The sequence below is a fragment of the Cervus elaphus genome, chromosome 22 (genome assembly GCF_910594005.1).
Source record: "Cervus elaphus chromosome 22, mCerEla1.1, whole genome shotgun sequence".
Classification (NCBI taxonomy): domain Eukaryota; kingdom Metazoa; phylum Chordata; class Mammalia; order Artiodactyla; family Cervidae; genus Cervus; species Cervus elaphus.
The window spans coordinates 661276-683594 of record NC_057836.1 but is presented as its reverse complement, the minus strand read 5'-3'; the positions used below and the strand labels follow the sequence as shown (position 1 = coordinate 683594).

At 57.3% G+C, this 22319-nt stretch overlaps 1 protein-coding gene across 6 annotated transcripts; it reads right to left on the bottom strand.

The window, feature by feature from the left end:
* Window positions 1-20: 20 nt before the first annotated feature.
* Window positions 21-22297, bottom strand: TUBGCP6 (tubulin gamma complex associated protein 6). 6 transcript variants are annotated; one of them, XM_043882456.1, is made up of 25 exons: window positions 21193-22297; window positions 19758-19921; window positions 16395-16605; window positions 9818-9991; window positions 8756-8877; window positions 7966-8044; window positions 7776-7885; window positions 7510-7601; window positions 7278-7417; window positions 6201-6350; window positions 5581-5662; window positions 5410-5498; window positions 5201-5316; window positions 3947-4085; window positions 3563-3664; window positions 2227-3403; window positions 2039-2085; window positions 1747-1882; window positions 1495-1678; window positions 1275-1416; window positions 1000-1194; window positions 792-924; window positions 506-719; window positions 239-438; window positions 21-152 (listed from the first exon to the last, which is right to left on the bottom strand). In XM_043882456.1, exons 1-25 carry the CDS (start codon window positions 21931-21933, stop codon window positions 61-63), a joined length of 5031 nt encoding a protein of 1676 aa, XP_043738391.1. In that variant the 5' UTR covers window positions 21934-22297; the 3' UTR covers window positions 21-60. The 6 variants fall into 6 exon arrangements, 5 of the variants coding, with proteins under 5 accessions (XP_043738391.1, XP_043738392.1, XP_043738388.1 ...); XM_043882457.1 differs by having other exon boundaries at window positions 1495-1663; XM_043882453.1 differs by having other exon boundaries at window positions 506-924.
* Between the last annotated feature and the right edge of the window lie 22 nt (window positions 22298-22319).

Here is a 22319-nt window from a genome sequence, read left to right as displayed (position 1 = left end):
CCCGCCCCGGAGACAGAGGCTGGAGTGCGGGCACACGTTTATTGCGGCCGAGCCGGGGGCTCAGGCGTCCTGGTAGTAGTTGTTGAAGTTGATGCGCAGCAGGAAGTCCTCCAGGTGGGGTTGGTAGCCTCGGTTCACCAGCTTGCTCACCACTGGGTGGGGGGGGGGGGAGGTGGCGCAGGTTCAGTGCGCGGCTCAGTACCGCCCCCAGCCCTCCCCCGCCCCTGGGGTGCGTCACCTTTGAAGAGGAAATGGGAGTAGTACTTGAAGGCGCTGTAGGACTGCTGCATGAGGGCAAAGTTCGGGTGCTCGGGGCCCCGCGGGCCGCCAGCCGGGCCCCAGGGCTGGGAGATGAGCTGGCTGCGAAACTTGAGGACCAGGCTGAAGACGCTGTGGATGACGTTCATGACCGGCGCCGCCTTCTCGGTCAGCAGGCCCCTGGGGGGAGGCAGAGACTGCAGTGGGTGCGCCCGAGACGGGGGCGCGCCGCGGGCCCGCACCTCACCTGAAGACTGCCTTGTGCAGGTACTCGGCGTGGGCGCGCTGTATCTCCTCCAGGTCGCCCACCGAGGCCAGCTTGGCCTGGAACTCGCACCAGCTGACATGCAAGATCTGGTTGGCGATGTAGCCCTGGGTGACCTTGACGAAGTGCTGCATCTCGTGCTTGAAGAGCTGCAGCTGGCGGAATTGCACCGAGCCGGCCGCCTGGCTCGCCCGCGCTGGAGGCGGGGGAGGGGGCAGAGTGAGTACAGCTGCGGGCAGCGTGGGCGCCTCGGGCCCACCAGGCTCACCTGTGCGCTTGAGGTGGAAGCAGACGTCCTTGAGCGTCCACATCATGAGCTTCAGCTGCAGCAGGAAGGAGAAGATGCCGCCGTACCTGCTCAGGCAGCCCTCGGTGACCACGATGTTGAGGGGCCAGTCGACCTGCCAGGGAGGCGGGCTCAGCACAGCTGCGTCCCGGGGCGACCCCCACCGCCCGCGCCAGGGGGCGCTGCTGACCTTGTACCTGAGCTCCAGGCAGCTCAGCACGTCTGGGGCGTTGGGGGCGAACGTCTCAGGCAGGAACTTGAGGGCGAAGGAGAGGTTGGCAGCGTGCGGGCTGTCGCCGTGCAGGCTGTACTGCAGGGCCTTGCTCAGCACCGAGTTGAGCACCAGGGGGCTGAGAAGCTCCCCGGGCGTCTGCCCCGCCCCGAGCTGCAGGGACAGGACAGAGAGTCCCAAAGCGTCCAGAGCCTGCCCGCCGCCCCTCTGGCACCTGGCCCACCTGGGCTCACCTTCTCGAAGAGCAGGTCGCTGAGGGACTGGGCGAACTCCCCGTCCTCCATCAGCAGGAAGTGCCGCAGCGCCTCGAAGTGCGCCCCGAGGTTCAGCTCCACGAAGAAGTAGTCGACCACAGCCTTGTTCACCAGGGAGACGCTGTCGAGAGGGGCCTGGCGTTACTGACCGTCAGGGGGCGGGGCGGGGCGGGGAGGGGGCGGTCAGGCGGGCGCTCACTGGGCAGCCAGCGGGGCAGTAACGGAGTGCTTCATGAGCACAGGCAGCGGCAGCAGCTCGCTGAGCTGCACAGCGCTCTCGTCTGCGTCTGATGGGACCCCGGTGTCCTCGGGGAGGGCGAAGGCTCGGGGAAGCCCGTGGTGCAGGAGGCGGGCGACGGGAGGCTCTGCTGCGGGGTGACAGACTGCAGTCACGCGCTAGGGACACGGGGCCAGGCTGCCTCTGCCCGCCTGCCGTGGCCGGCCCACTCACACATAGCCTCATAGCTGTCCGGGTACTGCTCCAGGCGGTACTGCCCCGCCAGGCCCGCCAGGTAGGCCTGCTCCCGGTCCCAGCGCTGGGCCGCCGCCTCGCCAGGGTCAGGGCTGCTCTGGACATCTGCATCCTCCTAAGACGACCCAGCCTCGAGGAACCCGCCTCCTTCCCTCGTGGGAGAGGAACAAGCAGGCAGGCAGAGCAACACCCCCCCCCTCACCTGTCACCCAGTCCCAGGACGGAGCCCTCCCTGCCCATGAAAGGCCCAGCACACCCCCCCACCCCTGACCTGTGAGCCGAGAGAGAGGTCCCTGGAGTCCTCACTCATCCCCAAGCCTAAGCAGAAGAAATGGGCAGGAGAGGGGGTCAGGACCAAATGCCCGCAACAGGGCAGCGCCACCCCCACCCCCCTGCCGGCCACCCTGTCCTGGGCTCACAGATGCCCCCAGGGGCAGGACAGCTCTGGGCCCCACTGACCTGGCTCTTCCAGGGTGCCATCTCCCAGAGCAGCGGGTACAGCCTCAGCAGACAGCGAGGCCTGGGGGCCACCCTCCTCCCTGTAACCAGGGTCTGGTCCGGCCACCTGTGTGCTGGAGCTGCCTGAAGCTGTCTCCACAGGCAGCTGCGGCGTGTGTTCCTGGGCTCCCGAGCTGAGGCCCAACTGGGGCCCGGAGTCTGGGGGACCCAATGGGGGCCTGGGCAAATTGGGCTCTGCTTCCCCTGAGAGGACCCCCAGCATCACACTGGACTGAGAAACGTGTCCATGGACATTCCACCGTGGCCGGGAGGGGGCCACATCCCACACATTCTCCCCCACCCTGATGTTGGCGTCAGACACGTGTCCATGGACATTCCACCGTGGCCGGGAGGGGGCCACATCCCACACATTCTCCCCCACCCGGATGCTGGCATCAGACACGTGTCCGTGGACATTCCACCGTGGCCGGGAGGGGACCACGTCCCACACATTCTCCCCCACCCGGATGCTGGCATCAGACACGTGTCCGTGAATGTTCCACCGTGGCCGGGAGGGGGTCACTCCAGAAACACAGCCCCCTCTGGGAACGCCAGGCTCCGCCCCGAGGACCTGCACCATGGCCGGACAGCACTCCTCCTGGGGGGAGGGGTGCTGTGGGGGGTCCGGGCCACAGGTGTCCAGTGGCTCATGAGTGTCCTCCCGCAGCTGCTGCCCTCTGCTGCCCAGGCTGCCTCTTGCAGTCTGGAGCGCCCCTGCAGAACCTGGGGCAGCCACAGCGGGCCTCAGGATGGTTCTGAAGTCATACTCCTGTGGCCCGAAAGGTGCTGAGTCCACTGCCGTGGACGGAGCCACGGGGGGCAGGGTGGAGCCAATGGTCTGCAGTGCGTCCTCCAGGACAGGGGCCGAGCCGCTGAGCCTAGGCTCAGCCCCCTGGGCCACAGGCAGGAAGTCTCTGAGGCTGAGGCCCGCGGAGAACGGCCCCGGCTCCTCTGCCTGCACCCACAGCAGGCCTGCCCCTGGCCCCGCACCACAGGCCCCGGCTCCTGGAGACTCGAGGGGCTGCGGTGTGAGTGCGCTCTGCCCATGAGGGCCAGCCGGTGCCGCCTCCCGCGGCTCCTCACACCCGGGGTCACAGCTGCTGCCTCTATCGGGGGGCACAGGGCCCAGAAAGGAGGCCTGAAACACAAGCGTACATGGGTTCCCCCTGGTGTCTGCTTCTGTCCTCCAGGTTCAGTTCTACACCCAATACTCAAGCCCATGAAAGGGGACAGTGGGGACACATGCCAGGCCTGGGGCAGCCAACTCAGAGCCCACTCTCCATGGCCTGGGTCCTACCTGGTCCCCTGCCCGTGAGTGGGCACTTGTCTGGGAGCAGGCACCAGGGAGGACGGCCGGCTGCTCTAGGGGCCTCCCCTCGGCCACGGCCTCTAGCATCTCCTGAAATAGAACCAGCAGGATGTGAGCGGGGAGCACCTACGCAGCCCCGGCACAACTGCCAACTGGGCGGGGCTCACACAGCTGCCCAGAGCCTGGTTGGCTTTCCGCACCGCCCGTGTCACTTGAGGGCAGCCCAGCCTCTGCCAGTCACGCCCCTCTGAGCACCCGGTGAGAGTGTCACCCGAACCCCACAGTGGGCACACAGTGGGTCTGTGTGTGACTTCAAGGCTCCTGAGTCCCCGAGAGCCCAGGGAAGAGCTCCTGGGTGACAAGTGGCAACACCTGAACGCGCTTCTCATCTTCCAGGAGAAAACGAAGCCGTGCGCTGGCCAGCCTGTGCCTCCGGACCTTCCACAGTGCCTTCTGCTCCCGACGAGCCGCCTCTGCAGACAACTTGCTGTAATGATCCACCAGTGCCTGCCTGCAGCCACCCAGACAGGACGGGTCGCCAGTCACCCCACTGTCCAGCCAGTGCCCCGTGCGGGGGGCCCCCCGACGGGAAGCCTACCCCCGAGCACCTTCCCCAGGTGGGCAGCTGGCCCCTGGGAGCCCCCACAACATCTGCAGGGCGTCACTGGGCATGTCTTTCTGCCTCCCCGCCAAATGGGAGCCCCTGGCGGGCAGGCACAGTGAAGTCACCCAGAGCAAACCCCAGAACAAGCCTCCCCACAGCCTGAAGCACAGGGGTCAATGTGGGCCGGGGGGCCACACCCTCTCGAAGGCGCGACCTCGGCCCTCACTGCCGGCGGTTCTTGTGCTGCCGTGCCAGCTCCAGAGCACCGAGAGGTGATGCAAAGGGCATGGGGTAGCGGGAACATCTCACTTAATTCAAAGCTGGCCATGTTACACCCAATGATGGGGACCCTCTCACCAGCACGAAGCTGGTTTCAAACCCAGACTGGCCATTTTTAATTCAGCTGCCACAGGCCCGGGATACACCCTCCACACCTAGTTTCCTCCACATGTAAACAAGAGAATAACATCTACTCACACACACATGTGTACACACCCAAGTCAGGATGAATGCACACAGATACACGTGCACTCAGCACTGACTGGCTCTGTCACAGCTCCACCAACAGCCCCCGGGGTCAGGACCACTGACCAGGGGACGAGGAAAGGGAGGGGGCTCCTTCTGAGGCAGCTGTGCTGTCAGCTCGCAGGAAATGCAGGGAGGGAGGGAGGGAGGTCACAGCACAAGACAGACTCCTGGACGCCGTGCTGGGTAAATCCCTGTCTCTCAGTCAGGCTACTAACAGGTTTAAAGACAAATTTAAGGAACAGAGGCAGTTTAACTTAAAGGAAACAAACAGATAGAGACAGGATACAAGCATAGCATGTGGACCGAGCCTGGATCCCAGTCCACACAGAGCAACTGCAAGAAGACCGAGTTCAGACCGCTACTCCTCCTGCCTAAGCAGACACCTGAAAGGTGCCAAAATACTGACAAAAGGTAACCGACCATCACAAAGGTCAAACCAGCCACGACGTCCAGGAAGGCTGACCCGGCGCGGCACGGCACCCCCAGCTGCCCACCTGGCCTTCCTCTCCAGCTGCTCCTCCAGGGCCCTCAGCCTCCTCTCCCGGTCCCGGAGCTCACGGGCATAGCTGAAGTCCTCATCCAGCTCCTCCTGCCTGGCCGCCCGGCGTCGCTGCAGAACACCCCGTGAGGCCCCGCTGGTGAAGCTGACCCCTCGAGCCCGCGCTCCCCCATCCCACCCCCCACCAACCCCCCCCCCCCCCACCTCCTGGTCCTTCACAAACTGCTCCTTCAGCCTCTGGAACTGCTCTCGCTTGCGGGCATCCGAGGCCATCCGCTCCGACATCTGCCGATCTGCGACAAGACAGTCAGGGGCCGTAGTGAGAAGCCCCAGCAGGTGGCCCCCGACCTGGAGAGGCAGGCGAGCCACACGCACCACTGAGCGCCTGCAGGACCCTGGACGCCGCCTCCCGGGCCTGGACAATTAATTCCTGCTTTGCAATTTCCATCCGTAATTCCTGAAAAAGACCACCAGCGACTGATACGTCTGACCTTTCACCCCCCCATCCCTGGGACAGCCAGGGAGAGGGGTCTGCGCAGACCAGGCCTGGGGGTGCTGCGCCTGTCCTGCACGGCAGTGAGGCTGGTCCCCAGGCAGGTGACACCCTCTCTCAGAGCGATCCGGGGCCAAGACCCCAGCCTTCCCGCCCACCCTGGAGGAGGCCGGACTGGGCCTCCCACAGGGGCCAGCCCCCTGCAAGCCCAGGGCTCGCCCCTCCACACGACTGGTTCTTAGGGGTCTGCCCCGCCCACAGCTTCCTGCTGCCCACAGGTGCCAGGACTTTGCATCAACCCCTCCCCAGGGCACAGGACACTCAAAGCTCGGGCCTCAGTGCACCTGACCCTTCTGAGCAAGACGGGGGTTCAAGGAAGCCACTGAGGCCAGGAGCCTCAGGCCCTGCTGCCACGGCCTGGCCAGGATGGGGCTGCCCGGCGCCCGGCCCACCCCGGGAGGGGAGGAGAGGGCCCAGGAAGGCGGGGCTGCGGTGCCCTCACCTTCTCCTCCTTGCTGACGGAGCTGTGCCGCGCCACCCTCTCCATGCGGCCCACGTAGATGGCGCAGTCCTTCTCGACATCCTTCAGCTCCTCGAGGGAGAAGATCACGGAGATGCGCGGAACCGGGACATCGGAGCAGCAGAGGTAGTGCTGCGGGGCGGGGGCACGTGAGCCCAGGGACTCGCAGACACAGCCCACCTTGTCTCCCGCGTGTGACCCATGTGGACAGCCTGCTCGGGAGTACTGTGCTCCTCACTTACACCTTCCACAGCTCCACAACAGCAGGTGTGGGTCTCTGCGCAGGGCCAGGCCGCCCTGCAGCAGAGGCCATGACTGGCTCCCACAAATGAGGCTCCAAGAAAAGGAGGGAAGGCCCAGACACACCCAAGGCCTCCCTGAGGTCAGCCCAGCCCACTCCCGAGTCAAGCCCACGTGTAGCCCCACCCACCGTGGAAGCCCCGCCCCCCCAGAGCCAACACCTGGGCAGCTGCTGGGGCTCATGGATACTGGAGACGCCCCTAGCCAGCCCTGAGCCCATCCTGGCCACTCTAGCGTGCTCCTCTCAGCCCTGCACTCGGCCGGCCGCTGCTCCCAGCTCTGGCCTGAACCTGGCTGTTGCACTGCCGGGAGCCCCCAGTCCACACCCACCAGCCTGTCCAGACACCAGACAGCACCTCCTGCAGGGGCCGCCCATCCCACCCACTGCCACTGGCCATCTTCCAGGGGCCTTGGCTGCATGGACACCAGCTCAGGGCTCTGTTCCTGAGCACAGCCGAATCCTGAGACCCCTCACAGGACTCCTGGGTCCATCCTCCTACGGACACAGCCCTTCCCGTCCCTCTAGGATGGTTTCCAAGGTGGGTGGGGGGGAGCCCACTGCCCTTTTGGCCTCTGAAACGCCTTCAGCTTTCCTCCCATCTTTGAAGGAACACCAGAAACTCAACAGAGCCGCTCATGAAACTCTCAAGGGGACTGAGGCTGAGGTCACCCCACCCTGGCTGGAACACTATGGACCCGGACTGAGGGCAGATGGGCTGGCAGCGTGGGGCTGGCGGAGGCCAACCACTCGCCCCTCACCCGGGGGCAGCAGAGCTTCAGCAGGTTGATGGTCTTCCCGCAGACGTACACGTCGTGGGCGATGTGGCTGAGGAACACAGGGACGCAGTCCTCCGCCTCTTTGGAAATAAGCACGTAGCCGTGGGTCCAGTAGAACCTGTCTGCGTGTGGGACAGCTCGCTCAGGCCTGCGACCAGCGCGGCCCTAACCGAGGCGATGGCGGCATCCCCGCCCGGCAGCAGCCCCCACCTACCTCTGAAGCCCAAGTACTCGTGGTTCACTTGGATCATGAACTCGCCGTAAACATCTCTGAAGACCCCACTGTACACCCAGTCGTGGATGAACCTGCGCGTGTGTGGAAAGGGGTAGGTGAGCTGGGCGTGACGTCCACAGGGTAGAGAGCTCCGCCCTGGGAGTGGGGGAGCGGCAGTCCAAGCCCACCTATCCTGCCCCTCCACGGCTGCGCTCTGCGTGGCCCCGCCCCCACCCCGCCCCCGGAGCCGACCCGCCCTGCCCCACCGCGTGTAGGGCTCGCAGCTGGTCTTGAGCAGAGACAGCAAGACCGGGTAGTGCTCGTTGCTGCAGTTATCCAGGGCCTCCTGGTAGAGGTAGGAGAGCAGCTTCACGCCCTGCAGACAGCAAGGGGGGCTCAGCTACACCACACGCAGCAGGGGGAGCCCTGCTCTCCCCGGAGCCCACCAGCCCTCACCGTGGGGAAGGCAGCCCTGGGCTCTCCTCCGCCAGAGCCAGGGGGCGCAGCGCCGACACCGCAGAGCTCAGCCAGGTACCTGCACACAGATGCAGGGAGGCCAGGTGAGCAGAGAACCCAGGCCCTCCCCTGCCGTCCACATGGTCCAGCTTTAAAACCGCCTGCACCTCAAGCAGCTCAGCTTTGAGCTTCCTGTCAGACCCCTCCCAGGGACCCCATGCATCCCCACTTCCTTCCCAGGTCTGGCCAAGACTCTGAGTCTACGACCCTTCCCCACTCCTGCCGCTCTCCCTCAAGACGCCCTCCTGCACCCACCACCTCCCCCAGGTCACCACCTCCACCATCCTGAATGGCTACCAAGTCCCCTTGGGCCCCCCATCTCGCCATCCCATTCCAGGCTGTGCTCCCCTCGCGCCCTCCAGACACCTCCAGGCTCAGCCTCCCCCCCCACCCCGCCCCGGCGCCCCTTCTCCAGCCCCGGGGCCTCCACACTCCTCCCCTCTGCCTGCAGGAACTCCTCTCCACTGAACCCACCCCCCAACTCCTAGTCCTCCACTTTCCCTTCTCCAGATGGCACCTGCAAGCAGGCACTCTGCCCATGTTCACTGGCAGGCACCAGGTCTGTCTGTAGGGACCCTGTGTGCCTGTCAGGCAGAAGCCCTGATCCTAGGTTGGGCCTCACAAACTCAGCTGGGTCAAGGGTCATCCAGACGCCCACCAGGAGGCCGCCCACCACCTGGCATGGCCCATGCCTGCCTCACCAGCCACCAAATCGCACGCCGAGGCTCACCTGAGCTGCCGGCCCAGCTTCTTGAAGAGAAAGCCGATGGTGAGGAGGCTCAGGGTGGGCGGGGTGGAGAGCACGCAAGCGCGGTAGTACTGCAGGTACCGCCTCAGGCCGCTGGTGAAGGCCTGTGGGGCAGGGGGCTGGAAGCTCAGAACCTGAGAACAACCTGGGTGCGGGAAAAAGTTGGGCCTCCACCCCCAAGCATTGGGCTCCATTTTCCAAGGAATGGGCATCTGGGTCACATGCGGACACCCAGCCCAGCCAGAAGCCCAAGCCCACTGCAAGCCCCCCCCCCCGGGCCAGCTGCACCAGCAATCTGGACCTTGCAGATCCTGGGCAGCTGGGCTGTGCGCACAGACGCCAACTCCCAGTGGGTCTCTGGCTGTTCAGGCCACTGGGGTCCTGAGGACACCGGTGTCCGGGGCAGTGCCCAGGAGCATGGCCCCAGTGCAGCTCACATACTTCCAGGAGCTTGCTGGAGCGCTCCAGAGCAAACGTCAGGCACCCAGGAGACTGCTGTCCTGTCCTCCATCCCTGACAGTCAACACGGCAGTCCTGTCTGGGTTTCCCTCTGCCCTCCCAGCCCCGCTCAGGCCCATCCTAGAATCTGAACCTCGTCACATCACCCCAGCAGCCCTGCTGCGATGCCCGAGTGCAGAGGGCCCAGCCCAGTGGCCTGCGCTCTCCCTCAGGCCACACGCCCCCCCACAGCTGCCCACTGTCCTGGGGGTCTGCCCAGTGGGCACCGACGACAAGGCTTTCAGGCAGACCTGGTTCAGTCCCGCGCCAGGGGGACCAGGCAGCACGTGCTCCCTCCACACCACAGGCCGGCCCCCGGCCCCAGCACCCAGCACAGCTGCCTCCCACAATCTCACAGCCCCAACACATCCACCCAGTTTTCCATGCAGTGATAGGCCAGGCAAGACATGGTCCCTGGCCACCATTCCCAAAGGGCCACTGACAGACTCTGACGTCACTGAGGGGAGTATGGTCTGGCTCAGAGGCCCCGGGGCAGGCCTGCGTACAGCGCCCGGGGTCCCGCAGCAGTGTGAAGCGGGGCCGCACCTGGAACACGAGGCCCTTGCTGCAGGAGGAGTCCAGCACGGGCTGCAGGGAGAAGTGGCTGAGGCGCGTGTAGTGGGTCCCGCACTCCGCCACCTCGGAGAGGAGGCTGCTGATGCTCTCGGGGGATGCTCCTGAGACATGGACACCCTGCTTCACCGTGAAGGCCTGAGCTGGCTGGACAGGACAAAAGTGAGGTCATTGGGGTGGGGCTGCCTCCCATTCCACCCAGGCACCCAAACTCGGCACTGTCCTGAGCACCCCGAGGCTGGGCGCCCCAAACCCAGACACACAGGGAAGGCACAGGAGACAGAAAGCCTTCTGCCAGCAGGCTGGCACTGACATGACATGACATGTGAATGTCACGTGAATTTTAAGATTTAAAGAAAACAAAATAAAACAAAAACCCAAAAAAGAGAAGTCCAACACCAGATGGCTTCACTGGAAATTCTACCAATTAAAGAACATCAATTGTTATTAAACTCTTCTAAAACTTAAAGAGGAACACTTCCTAATTCTAAGAGGTCAGTATTGTCCTGATGCCAAAGCAAGATACAGACATTACAAGGAAAGACTACAGACCAACATCCCTTATGAACACAGATACAAAAATCTTTGAGACGATATTAACAAACTGAATCTAGCATCATGTTAAAGAGTTATACACTATGACCAAGTGGGTTTTATCTCAGGAATGCAAGGGTAGTTCAACATACAAAAATCAATGTAAGACACCACATTAATAGAATGAAGGAAAAAAAATTATACATATGATCATCTCAGCTGATGCAAAAAAAGCATTCGACAGAAATCAATTCAATCCTAAAGGAAATCCATCCTGAATACTCATTGAAGAACTGATGCTGAAGTTGAAGCTCCAACACTTTGGTCACCTGATACAAAGAGCTGACTTACTAGAAAAGATCCTGATGCTTGGAAGGATTGAAGGCAGGAGGAGAAGGGGACAACAGAGGACAAGATGGTTGGATGGCATCACTGACTCAATGGACGTGAGTTTTCACAAGCTCCCAGAGATGGTGAAGGACAGAGAAGCCTGGCATGCTGCAGTCCATGGGGCTGCAAAGAGTCGGACATGACTGAGCAACTGAACAATACCTTTTCACAATTAAAAACACTTAAAAAACTAGGGAAAAAATGGAACTGGCTCAGCAGGATAAAGACTGTGTGTGAAAAATCCACAGCTCGAATTATACTCAGTAGTGAGAGACTGAAAGCGTCTCCCCATGATAAGGAACAAGGCAAGGACGCATGCTTTCACCACTTCTCTTCAACGTAATACTGAAGTCCCAGACACAGCAGGTAGTCAAGGAGAAGAAATTTTAATATGCAGACTGGAAAGGAAGAAGTAAAATGATCTATTTGCAGGTGACATGATCTTATATACTGAAAATGCTAAAGAATCCACAAAACATGTGTTAGAGCCATTAAATGAATTCAGTGAAGTACCAGAATACAAAATCAACATACAAAAATCATTTGTATTTCCATACACTTGCAATGAAGAATCCAAAAAAGGAAAGTAAGAAATAATTCCGTTTAGAAGTGCAATATAAGAAAAAGTACTTAAGTAAATTTAACTGAGAAGGCAAAAGACTTGTTAAAGTGAAAACTAGAAAACACTGCTGAGAGAAATTAAAGACCTAAATAAATGCAAAGATATCCCATGTTCATGGACTGGAGTGTCTAGTAATGTCAGGATAATACACCAGGGACTCCCCCGGCAGTCCAGTGCTTTCACTGCAGGGGGCAGAGGTTCAATCCCTGGTCCAGGAAGTAAGATCCCCCATGCCACAGGCAACTAAGCCCACTCGCAAAAGTGAATGACCCCACAAGTTGTAATGACGATCCATCATGCTGCAACTAACACTCGACACAGCCAAATAGATAAAACAGGTACTTAAATACATAATGATTCACCCAAAGCACCCTGTGGGTTCAGTGCCACCCATATCATTATCCCAATGATGCTTTTAGCAGAAATAGAAAAACTCACCCTAAAATCCATATGGAATTGCAAAGGGCCCCAAATAACCACAACAATCTTAAAAAAAAAAGAAAAAAGCTGGAGAACTCATACCTCCCAAGGTCAAAACTTTCTACAAAGTTTTGGTCATCAAAATAGTGTAGAACTGGGGGACGTCCCTGGTTGCCTAGAGGTTAGATTACGGATTTCACTGCCCTGAACAAGATTCAATCCCTGGTCAGTGAACTGAGATCCTGCAAGATGAGGGGTGTGGCCACAAAAAAAATAGCACAAAAAAATATTGCAGGACTGGCATTAGGACAAACATGAAGATCAATGGAACAGAACAGAGTTCAGTAATAAACAACTCACATATAGTCAACTAATGTAAGGATACCAAGACCATACAATGCGGAAAGAAGAGTCTTTTCAACAAAGGGTGCTGGGTAAACAGAATATCTACATGCAAAAGATTAAAGCCGAGCCAAATGCAAAATGAACTCAAAACAGATCAAATATCTAAACTGTAAAGCTAACACTATGGGACTTCATGGTGGCGCAGTGGCTAAGAATCCACCTGCCGGTACAGGGTGCAGGGTCCAACCCCTGGTCTGGGAGGATCCCACACGTGGAGGAGCAACTAAGCCACGCAGCACCACTGCTGAGCCTGTGCTCTGGAGCCTGAGAGCCACGACCGCCGAGGCCACGACTTCCGAGAGCCACAACTGCCGAGGCCACCACCGCTGAGCCTGTGCTCTGGAGCCTGAGAGCCACGACTGCTGAGGCCACGACCGCTGAGGCCACCACCACTGAGGCCATGACCACTGAGGCCACAACTGCTGAAGCCCATGCGCCTGGAGCCCATGCTCTGCAACAAGAGAGGCCACCGCAATGAGGAGCCTGAGCACCACAGTGAAGAGTAGGCCCTGCTCGCTGCAACCAGAGAAAGCCTGAGCAGAGCAATGAAGACCCAGTGCAGCCAAAAATAAATAAATAAATGAAATTATTTTAAAAAGAATAAATCCAACACCATGAAACTCTTGGATGAAAACATGGAAACATAGAGGCCTTGGATTTGGAGATTTCTTAAATATGACACCAAAAGTATAGGCAACAAAAGGAAGAAAATAAACTGGACTTCATCAAAATTAAACTTTGTACTTCAAAGCATACTATCAAGAGTGTGAAAAGACAACCTACAGAATGAGAGAAAATATTTGCAAATCATATATCTGGTAAGGGATTAATATCCAGAATGCATAAAGAACTCCTACAACTCAAGAGCCCAACTCAAAGATGGGCAAAGGGCAGGTGACAGCACAGTAGGAGGCAGTGGTCTGCAGGCTGAGGAGACACTCACTCTGTGAGCACCTCACCCTTGTACCGCCAGCATCCAGAACAGTGGGTAAACACATTTCTGTTCTCTGATCAAAAAAAAAAAAAAAGGCAAAGGACTAGAATAGACTTTCTTCCAAAAAAGATATACAAATGAAAAAGTGCTCAGGAGCAGTACTCATGATGGAAATGCAAATCTAAACTATATGAGACATACATACACTGCCAGGTATAAAACAGATATCTAGTGGGTGGCATTAGTGGTGAAGAATTCACCTGCCACTGCAGGAGACGCCAGAGACGTGGGTTCAGTCCCTGGGTGGGGAAGATCCCCTGGTGGAGGAGATGGCAACCCCCTCCACTATTCTTGCCTGGGAAATCCCATGGACAGTGGAGCCTGGCAGGTTACAGTCCATGGGGTCTCAGAGAGTCAGACATGACTGAGCACGCAGGACAGAACAGTGGGAAGCTGCTATATTACACATGGAGCCCAGCCTGATGCTCTCTGACAACCTGGGTTGGGGGGGATTGGTGGTGAGGGGTGGGAGGGAGACTTAATAGGGAAGGGATACACACACACACACACACACACACACACACATACACATATATATATAGTCATGATTGATTCTCATTGTTGTATGGCAGAAATCAACACAACACCAAAAAGCAATCATCCTCCAATTAAAAAATTAAGCATTTTGATTTTTGGGAAAAAAACTATAATGAGACACCACTTCACACCCACTGGGACAGCTATTATTTACCAAAAAAGGAGTGGGGGGATAACAAGTATTGGTGAGGATGTAGAAAACTTGAACCCTAGAATAATACACACTGCTGGAGGGAGTGTAAGGGTACAGCCATGGTGAAAAATGGCTTCTCAGAAAGTTAACAGAATTACTGGGATTTCCTTGGTGGTCCAGTGGCTAAAGACTCTGTACTACAATGCAGGGGGCCCAGGTTCGACCCCTGGTCAGGGAACTAGATCCCACATGCTGCAACTAAAAAGGCCCTGCATGCCACAATTAAAGATCCCGAGTGCCACCACAGACCCGGTGCAGCCAAATAAACAAACCAAAGAGAAGCAGCACAGGACCCGGAAAGTCCACCCCCAGGAACACACCCTGAAGAACTGAATGCACCCCTGTTCACAACACACTATTCAAAACAGACAGAAGGTGAGATCCACCAGAGCGTCCATCAACTGGCTAACAAAATAGCAAGGGAGAGAGGGAAAGACACACCCAACTGAATGCAAAGTTCCAGAGAATAGTGAGCAGAGATAAGAACGGTTTCTTAAATGAACAGTGCAAAGAAGTAGAGGAAATCAATAGATTGGGAAAGACTAGAGATCTCAAGAAAACTGGAGATGTCAAGTGAACATTTCATGCAAGGATGGGCACGATTAAGGACAGAAGTGTAAAGACCTAACAGAAGCAGACAAGATTAAAAAGAGGTGGCAAGAATACACTGAAAAACTGCACAAAAAAGGTCTTAATGACCCAGATAACCACAGTGGTGTGGTCACTCACCTAGAGTCTGACATCTTGAAGCCTGAAGTCAAATGGGCCTTAGAAAGCATCACTACTAACAAAGCTATTGTAGGTGACAAAATTCTAGCTGAGCTATTTCAAATCTTAAAAGATGATGCTGTCAAAGTGCTGCACTCAATATGTCAACAAATTTGGAAAACTCAGCAGTGGCCACAGGACTGGAAAATGTCAATTTTCATTCCAATTCCAAAGAAAGGTAATGCCAAAGAATGTTCAAACTGCCATATAATTGTGCTAACTTTGCATGCTGGTAAGGTTGTGCTCAAAATCCTTCAAGTGAGGCTTCAGACATATGTGAACTGAGAACTTCCAGATGTACAAGCTGGGTTTAGAAAAGGGAGAGGAACGAGAGAGCAAATCGCCAACATACACTGGATCATAGAAAAGCAAGAAAGTTCCAGAAAAACATCTACTTCTGCTTCATTGACTACGCTAAAGCCTTTGACTGTGTGGATCATAAAAAACTGTGGAAAATTCCTAAAGAGATGGGAGTATCAGACCACTTTACCTGTCTCCTAAGAAACCTGTATGCAGGTCAAGAAGCAACAGTTAGAACCTAACATGGAAAAACAGACTGGTTCAAAACTAGGAAAGAAGTACGTCAAGGCTGTATATTGTCACCCTGATTATTTAACTTGTATGCAGAGTACACCATGCAAAATGCCAGGCTGGATGAAGCACAAGCTGGAATCATAACTGCCAGGAGAAATATCAACAACCTCATATATGCAGATGATACCATTCTAATGGCAGAAAGTGAAGAGGAACTGAAGAGCCTCTTGATGAGTGTGAAAGAAAAGAGTGAAAGCTTGGCTTAAAACTGAACATTCAAAAAAATAAGATTATGGCATTACTTCATGGCAAATAGGTGCAGAAAAAGTAGAAGCAGTGACAGATTTTATTTTTCTTGGGCACCAAAATGCAGATGTAGATGGTGACTGCAGTCATGAAATTAAAAGATGCTTGCTCCTTGGAAGGAAAGCGATGACACACCTAGACAATGTATTAAAAAGCAGGGACATCACTCTGCCTACAGAGGTCCACAGAGTCAAAGCTGTGGTTTTTCCAGCAGTCATGGATGGATATAGAAGCTGAACAATAAAAAAGGCTAAGGGCCAAAGAACTGATGCCTTCAAACTGTGGTGCTGGAGAAGACTCGAGAGTCCCTTGGGCAGCAAGGAGAATAAACCAGTCCATCCTAAAGGAAATTGACCCTGAATATTCATTGGAAGGACTGATAACTGAAGCTGAAGCTCCAATACTTTGGCCTCCTGATGCCAAGAGCCAACTCACTGGGCAAGACTGAGAGGAAAAGCAGAAGAGCGCGGCAGAGGACGAGCTGGTGAGATGGCATCACTGACTCAGCGGACGTGAATCTGAGTAAACACCGGGGGACGGTGAAGAGCAGGGAAGCCTGGAATGCTGCAGTCCACGGGGTCGCAAAGAGTCGGACATGACTTAATGACTGAACAACAACATATGTGTAGAAGACTTTCTAGGTTTAAAAAGGAAGGAAATTCTGACACAGACTACAACATGAACGACCCTTGAGGTCATTATGCTGAATGAAATAAGTCAGACACAAAAGCACAAACACTTCGTGATTCCATTCATATAAGGAAAATCATTTTTTAAAACTGAAACAAGAAGACCATCCCCAGGGAGGCTGCCAAGACAGTTTCCTGGCCACACCTCACCTCCTTACCTGGCAGAGGGAGAACGTGGTGGACACGACTCCGATCAGGACGTTGAGTGCGTCCTTCACCAGCTCACACTCCTTCACCAGCACGGGCTGTGGGGCCTGCAGGAGGCTCCCGCCCAGCACCTGTAGCTCCCCTTGGCGAAGCCGGCAGAATCTGTCAAAGGCGTCCCTTCCCGCCTCGGTGAGGTAGGGCTCCTCTCGGTGGCCGGGGGGGCTGTGGGGACAGAGCAGGCAGCGAGCTGAGGTAAGCAGGAGGCAGGACAAAGAGCAACTCAATAGCATGAGATCTCTAAGGCCAGGTGAGACTCCCCATTGCCCCCCAGTCTGCGTCCAGCAGGCCCATCAGACAGCACTGCACAGAAAGTGTCCCCACCCAGCCCACGCCCACTGTGTGTGTCCCCACACAGCAGTCCTCTGGCTGATGACTCGCTCGCTTGTGATGACCTCTACGTGGGAAACAACACGCAGGCCCTGAGCAGCACAGTCACAACCGCACAAGTGTCCATCAGTAGATGGCTGGATAAAGATGCGGTCTGTCCACACAGAGGAACATTAATCCAGCCTTCAGGAGGAAGGAATTCTGACACAGTGTGTCAGATGCTACAACACGGAGGAACCCTGAGGGCGTAACGCTGAGTGATTAACCCAGTCGTGCACAAGGACAAGTGCTGCATGACCCCTCCTCTGGGGTCCCCAGAGTCACAGTCACAGAAAGGAGATGGTGGAGGCCAGGGGCGGGAGGAGAGTGGTGGAGAGTATGATCGGTATGATGAAGACACAGTCTCAGTTTGGGAGGATGAAAAAGTTCTGGAGAGGATGGTGGTGATGGTCACCTAACATGAACGTGCTTAACGCCACTGATATAAACTTCAAAAGGGTTAAGATGTTAAACTTCATGTCATAGGATTTTATCACTCTCTGCCCAAGAAAGCACAAAGATCATACAGAGCCAAAAGTTCCCTGAAATTCTAGGAGAAAACAGGCACCTGCCTGCCCTAGGGTCTCTGCCTACGGGGTTTCTGCAGGATGTTCAAGAACAGGGTCTACCAGCCCGGTCACACTGTTCAAAAGAGGCCAAAGAGACAGCACCATTTTTTAAGTATTCCTTTGGAAACCATCAGCTCCTACTGAAAGCATGAGAGCTGTTTTTTAAAGTCCACTGGAAGTAGGTTCTTAATAAAAGCAGCCCAGGAAAAATCTTAGAACTTGCTAAAACCAAAAATGCTTCTTGATGGACAGTGCACCATAACGCGCTCTTTCTCTCATTCAGCAAAAGCAGGGGCCAGAGCAGTCAGGCGGATGAGCCCATCCCCACAGGGCCGGCGCCGCTACGAGACACACGCTGCGAGGAGGTGTGATGTGCCGCCTAGGAGAGGGGCCCTAAAGGGACTGCGGGAACGGAGATGCTGACAAGAAGGCCAGGGGAGCAAGGCCACGCCCAGAGCAGTGTCCCTGGGGGCGGGAGTGGCCTGCGTGAAAGCCTGGAGATGGGAGGAGAAAGGGGCCAGATGCTCTGGGCTCAGCAAGGGAGGGCTGAGGGCGGGGGCCCACGGCCAGTCCCAGTGGGCAGGGCTGAGGGGTGGCGGGCAGAGCAGCATACTCCAATCTCCATCCCTGGAAGGTGATGCTGGCCAAGCGGAGGATGGCCAGGCAGGCAGAAGCGGGTGGGCCAGTCCTGAGCGTCCAGACCAGCAGGTGGGCCCAGCCAGGCCTCGATAGCAGGCCGCGCTCCTCAGGGCAGGGAGAGCTGGAGGGGAAGAGGAGCCTCTGGAGTTCCAGGGACCCCCAAGCTCCAGTGCCGCGGGAGCCACCCCACGTGCACTCGGGCATCGGCCTCTGGCCACTCTCCCGGGGTCAACCCCCTTGGTGACTGAGAGTTGAGGAAGGAAAGCCCGTGAAGGAAGCACCACATTCACACTTGTCCCCACCGAGAACTTGGCCCTTAACATCACAAAACCACTTCCCCAGAAAGGGTGACAGATGCAGAGGTGCCAGCAGCAGGGAGACCCAAGCTGGCTGGCAGGGTGAAGCATAGGGGCGGGGGTCCTCTGGGGTCTCACGCAAGGGCAGAGTTCACAATCAAGGGCTGTGGCTGCCAAGGAAGCCTTGACTTCCCATTCGTCAGAGTTCCTGGCAAGAAACTAGCAAGTGGCTGGGATCCAACTGCAACAGATTCCCAAGAGCCTCCAAATGAACTTGAGCAATGGGCTTCAGAGGGGCAGGGGCATCTGGTTACGACAGAAGAGGCAGTGGAAGAGCCGCAGGGTGGCCACTGTCTCCTGCAGGGGCACAGGCTGACATACTGGCCACCATCCTCCTTGAAAGGACACCAAGAAGCAGTCCTCACTCTGGAGCTGTGGGGTCAGTTCTGCTTCAGGGGGACACTGAGGAGATTAAGTGCATTCACAAAAGGGGACAAGAACGTTGACCGGCTGAGCAATCATGTCTCCTACTAAAGAGAGATCTGAAAAACTGAGCCTGGAAAATCGGGAACTGGCAAATGAAATCCACTAATGAATATTCACAAAAGGAAGTAGTAGCTGCTTGATGGCCATGTTCAGACTTGTGAGGGGTTTGCAGCCAGCAGGTGATTAGATCTGCTGTGTACATACAAGACAGGTGAAGACCGAACAGGAAGTCATAGGGCAAGGACGCTCCTGGAGGACAAGAGAGCCACCAGAGCCGACGGTGTTTGGGGAAGCAGGGAGGGGCCCTGCCTGGGGGAATCCACGCTGGGAAAGATGCGCATGCCAGGAAAGCCCCTCCAGTAGGAGCAGGGCCCACATAACACCCCGAGCACATGCTCATCCCAGGGAGGCCCCACAGGAGCCAAAGCTGCGTCGGAAGGCACTCGGCTCCCTGCAGACTCCACCTCTCTCCCTCACTGCTCCCCAAGCTGGCATCCCCCAGAACTGTCAGCAGAGAAGAGGTGCCCAAACATGTGGGAGACAGGTCCTCTACCCCCACTCTGGGAAGCTGCGAGACACCAGCACGCCATGGGCTGAAAGATCCGGCATCAGAGCACCCATCAGGGAACACTGCAATGATGGGCTTCCCTCAGGGAAGCACCACCCTCAGGCCTCTCAGGTGTGAGAAGCACTCCGTCAGCAGCACCCCGTGCCCAGCACCAACCACAGAGCCTGCCACCTCGACCGGGAGCTGCCACGGCCCGGACGTGAGCCGTAGCCATCACTGGCTCAGTGGGAACTTCCACAGGTTTCTCCTGGTGGTTCTCTCAACCCTCAGGGCAGACAACTTGCACACAGCTTGACTAATAGTTCCAAGTCTCTAATCTAGGCTGAGTAAAGGCCACATTGGAGGGCAGGGGAGGAGCAGGGTTTGCATTTAGGGCAAAGGCTTACAAACCATCCAACTTGCTCCCAGCATCTCCGCTTGCTGGCCTCGTAGGTGAGCACAGCGTCCCACAGGTCAATGTCTGGCGTCATGCCCGGCTCAGACTGGGAGTCAGGAGTCAGATTGGATGCTGACTGGAACCCTTCATCTTCCGACTGATCCACGCTCGGAGGGACCTGGGCCGTGAGAAAAGGACTTCACCTGCGGCATGGTGTCTGGATTCCACCCCAGTGTGAGGAGAGTTCCAGGAACCCTTCCACTCGCTCCCATTCACTCTATGGGAAAGACCCGGAAGAACATTTCTTCTCTTTTTCTCAAGCACACAAGTTACTACACCATGTTTTTGCCCCCAGTGAGTCATTTAAGAAATTAAATTTATTCATTATCAATTTCCAATTTCACACAACACAAGCTTATTGAGGCTTATGAGCCTCAAAATAACTTACAATGACATTTTCCGTAACATGTCTCTAATCCGGAAATTCCATTTTGGGGAATCCAGCACAAAAAAAAAAATCACATAGAAAAATTCACTTCTCCCAAAGTGTTTGCTATAGCATTATGGTTGGAAACAATGTAAATGTCTCCCACTAAAGGAACAACTGAATAATAACACCACATCCTTTCAGCAAAGCTACAAAATGCAAAGGCAAAGGATGATTAATGAGGTCTGAAAAATCCCACTTCATCCAGAAAAAAGCATATAACACTGCACAGAGAGCCAGGAGACATGATTTTTGGCACCTATGGCTACTGAGTACTTGAGTACACAGGGAGGAATCAGACTTACTTCATCTTGCATGCCATGCTGTAGAACCGGCCTGACAGTGCAGGAGACGTAAGCTATGAGGGTTCGATCCCTGGGTCGGGAGGATTCCCTGGAGAAGGGAATGGCTACCCACTCCAGTATTCTTGCCTGGAGAATTCCATGGACAGAGGAGCCTGGTCAGCTACAGTCCAAAGGGGTTGGAAAGAATCGGACAGGACTGAAGTGACTTAGCTGGAATGCCGTGCTCAGCCGCCTCTGACTCTTTGCAACCCCAAGGGCTGTAGCCCTCCTCTGTGGACAGAATTCTCCACACAAGAATACTGGAGTGGGATACTTCTCCCGGGGGGGCGGGGGGGGGGGGCGGGGATCTTCTGACACAGGGATTGAAACCGAGTCTCCTGCACTGCAGGTGGATTCTCTACCCTCTGAGCCACGAGGGAATTGAAACATCAACTGGAAGGCAACAGAAATGACTGAATGGCAGATAAAAGAAGACAGTGGCATGGGACTCGCGTCTGCGGGGAGGGGGCCGCTGGGAGTCCGCACCAGTATCCCCCACCCCACAGCTCAACCGCCAGTGCTGGACTCCGGCTGTCCTCCCTTTGCCCCACTGGAAGGAGGGTCAAACGAGGCGCTTCCCAAGCCGGAGGAGCAGGAGACAGGAAGCAAACACTCTACCTTGATGGCCAGTCCGGAGAGGTCTGCGCTGTCCGGCACCGGGGGCAGGTCCAGGCGGACGTCCAAGTCGGCCGTGCGGCTGTGCACCAGGGCTCCGAAGAGCGAGACACGGGTGTCCCTTTCAAACCTCCCCCCGCAGGGGTCGCCGTACGAGAAGAGCCCGACTGCGGGCAGTCCGGTGCCCGGTGCCGCCTCCATCACCTGCCGCGTCTTGCGGACCAGGTCTCGACACAGAGACTCCTCTCCGGAGATGAGCGACCGCACGTCCGCCTCCAACTCACTCAAGTCGGCGCAGTCGTAGCCGCCGTAGGGAAGGGCTCTCCCGACCGGCCGGCTGTGCAGGAAGATGCCCCGCCGGCGCCGCCGCACTCGCGGGGGCCCGCTGCCCGCCAGCCGCACCAGCAGCTCCAGGACCGCGCCCAGCTCCTCCAGCGGCTGGCGCGGCGCGGCCTCCAGCCCCTCCACCAGCTCTTCCAGGCGGTCTGCCTCGGCGCCCAGGCCGCCCACTCGCAGGTCGAAGGACAGCATGAGGATCCTGTTCTTCACCGGCAGCCTCGGGAGGCCGGGCTGCAGCCCGCGGCCCTCCTCCTGAAAGAGGCCCGTGAACAGGGCGTCGTAGGCCACCCTCTTGAGGCCCCGCTTGGCCTTCCTGCGGCTCCCGCGGCGCGGGCCCGAGGGAACCTTGACGGCCGGCAGGAGGACCTCACACAGGTCGTCCACCAGCTGCGGGACGCTGGCCATGCCTCCACCTCACGCCGGGGCCGCGCGCGCAGCCGGACTCGCCTTCTCAGGACCCCGGAAAAGCGACGAACCACAGAGGTGCCGCCGAGGACGGAGCGTGGGCCCCTCAGCCTGAGGAAGGCGCGCGCGGCCTGACCCGGCTTCTCAGGGTCCCCTCAGCCAGAGGAGGCGCGCGCGGCGCCGCCACCGCGTCACCGCCGCGCGACCAGCCCGACGGCGAGCGCGAGCGCGCCGGAACTGCGTCACCCGGGGGCGGGCGGCCCGCGCGCAAGGGGCAGGCGTCCACCGACACTTCCGGCCTGGGTCCTCATTCCCGCCGGTGGGGAAACTCAGCCAGAACCGAACGAGTCAACTACACGGGGATCAATAAAGAGGCGGAGTCGGAC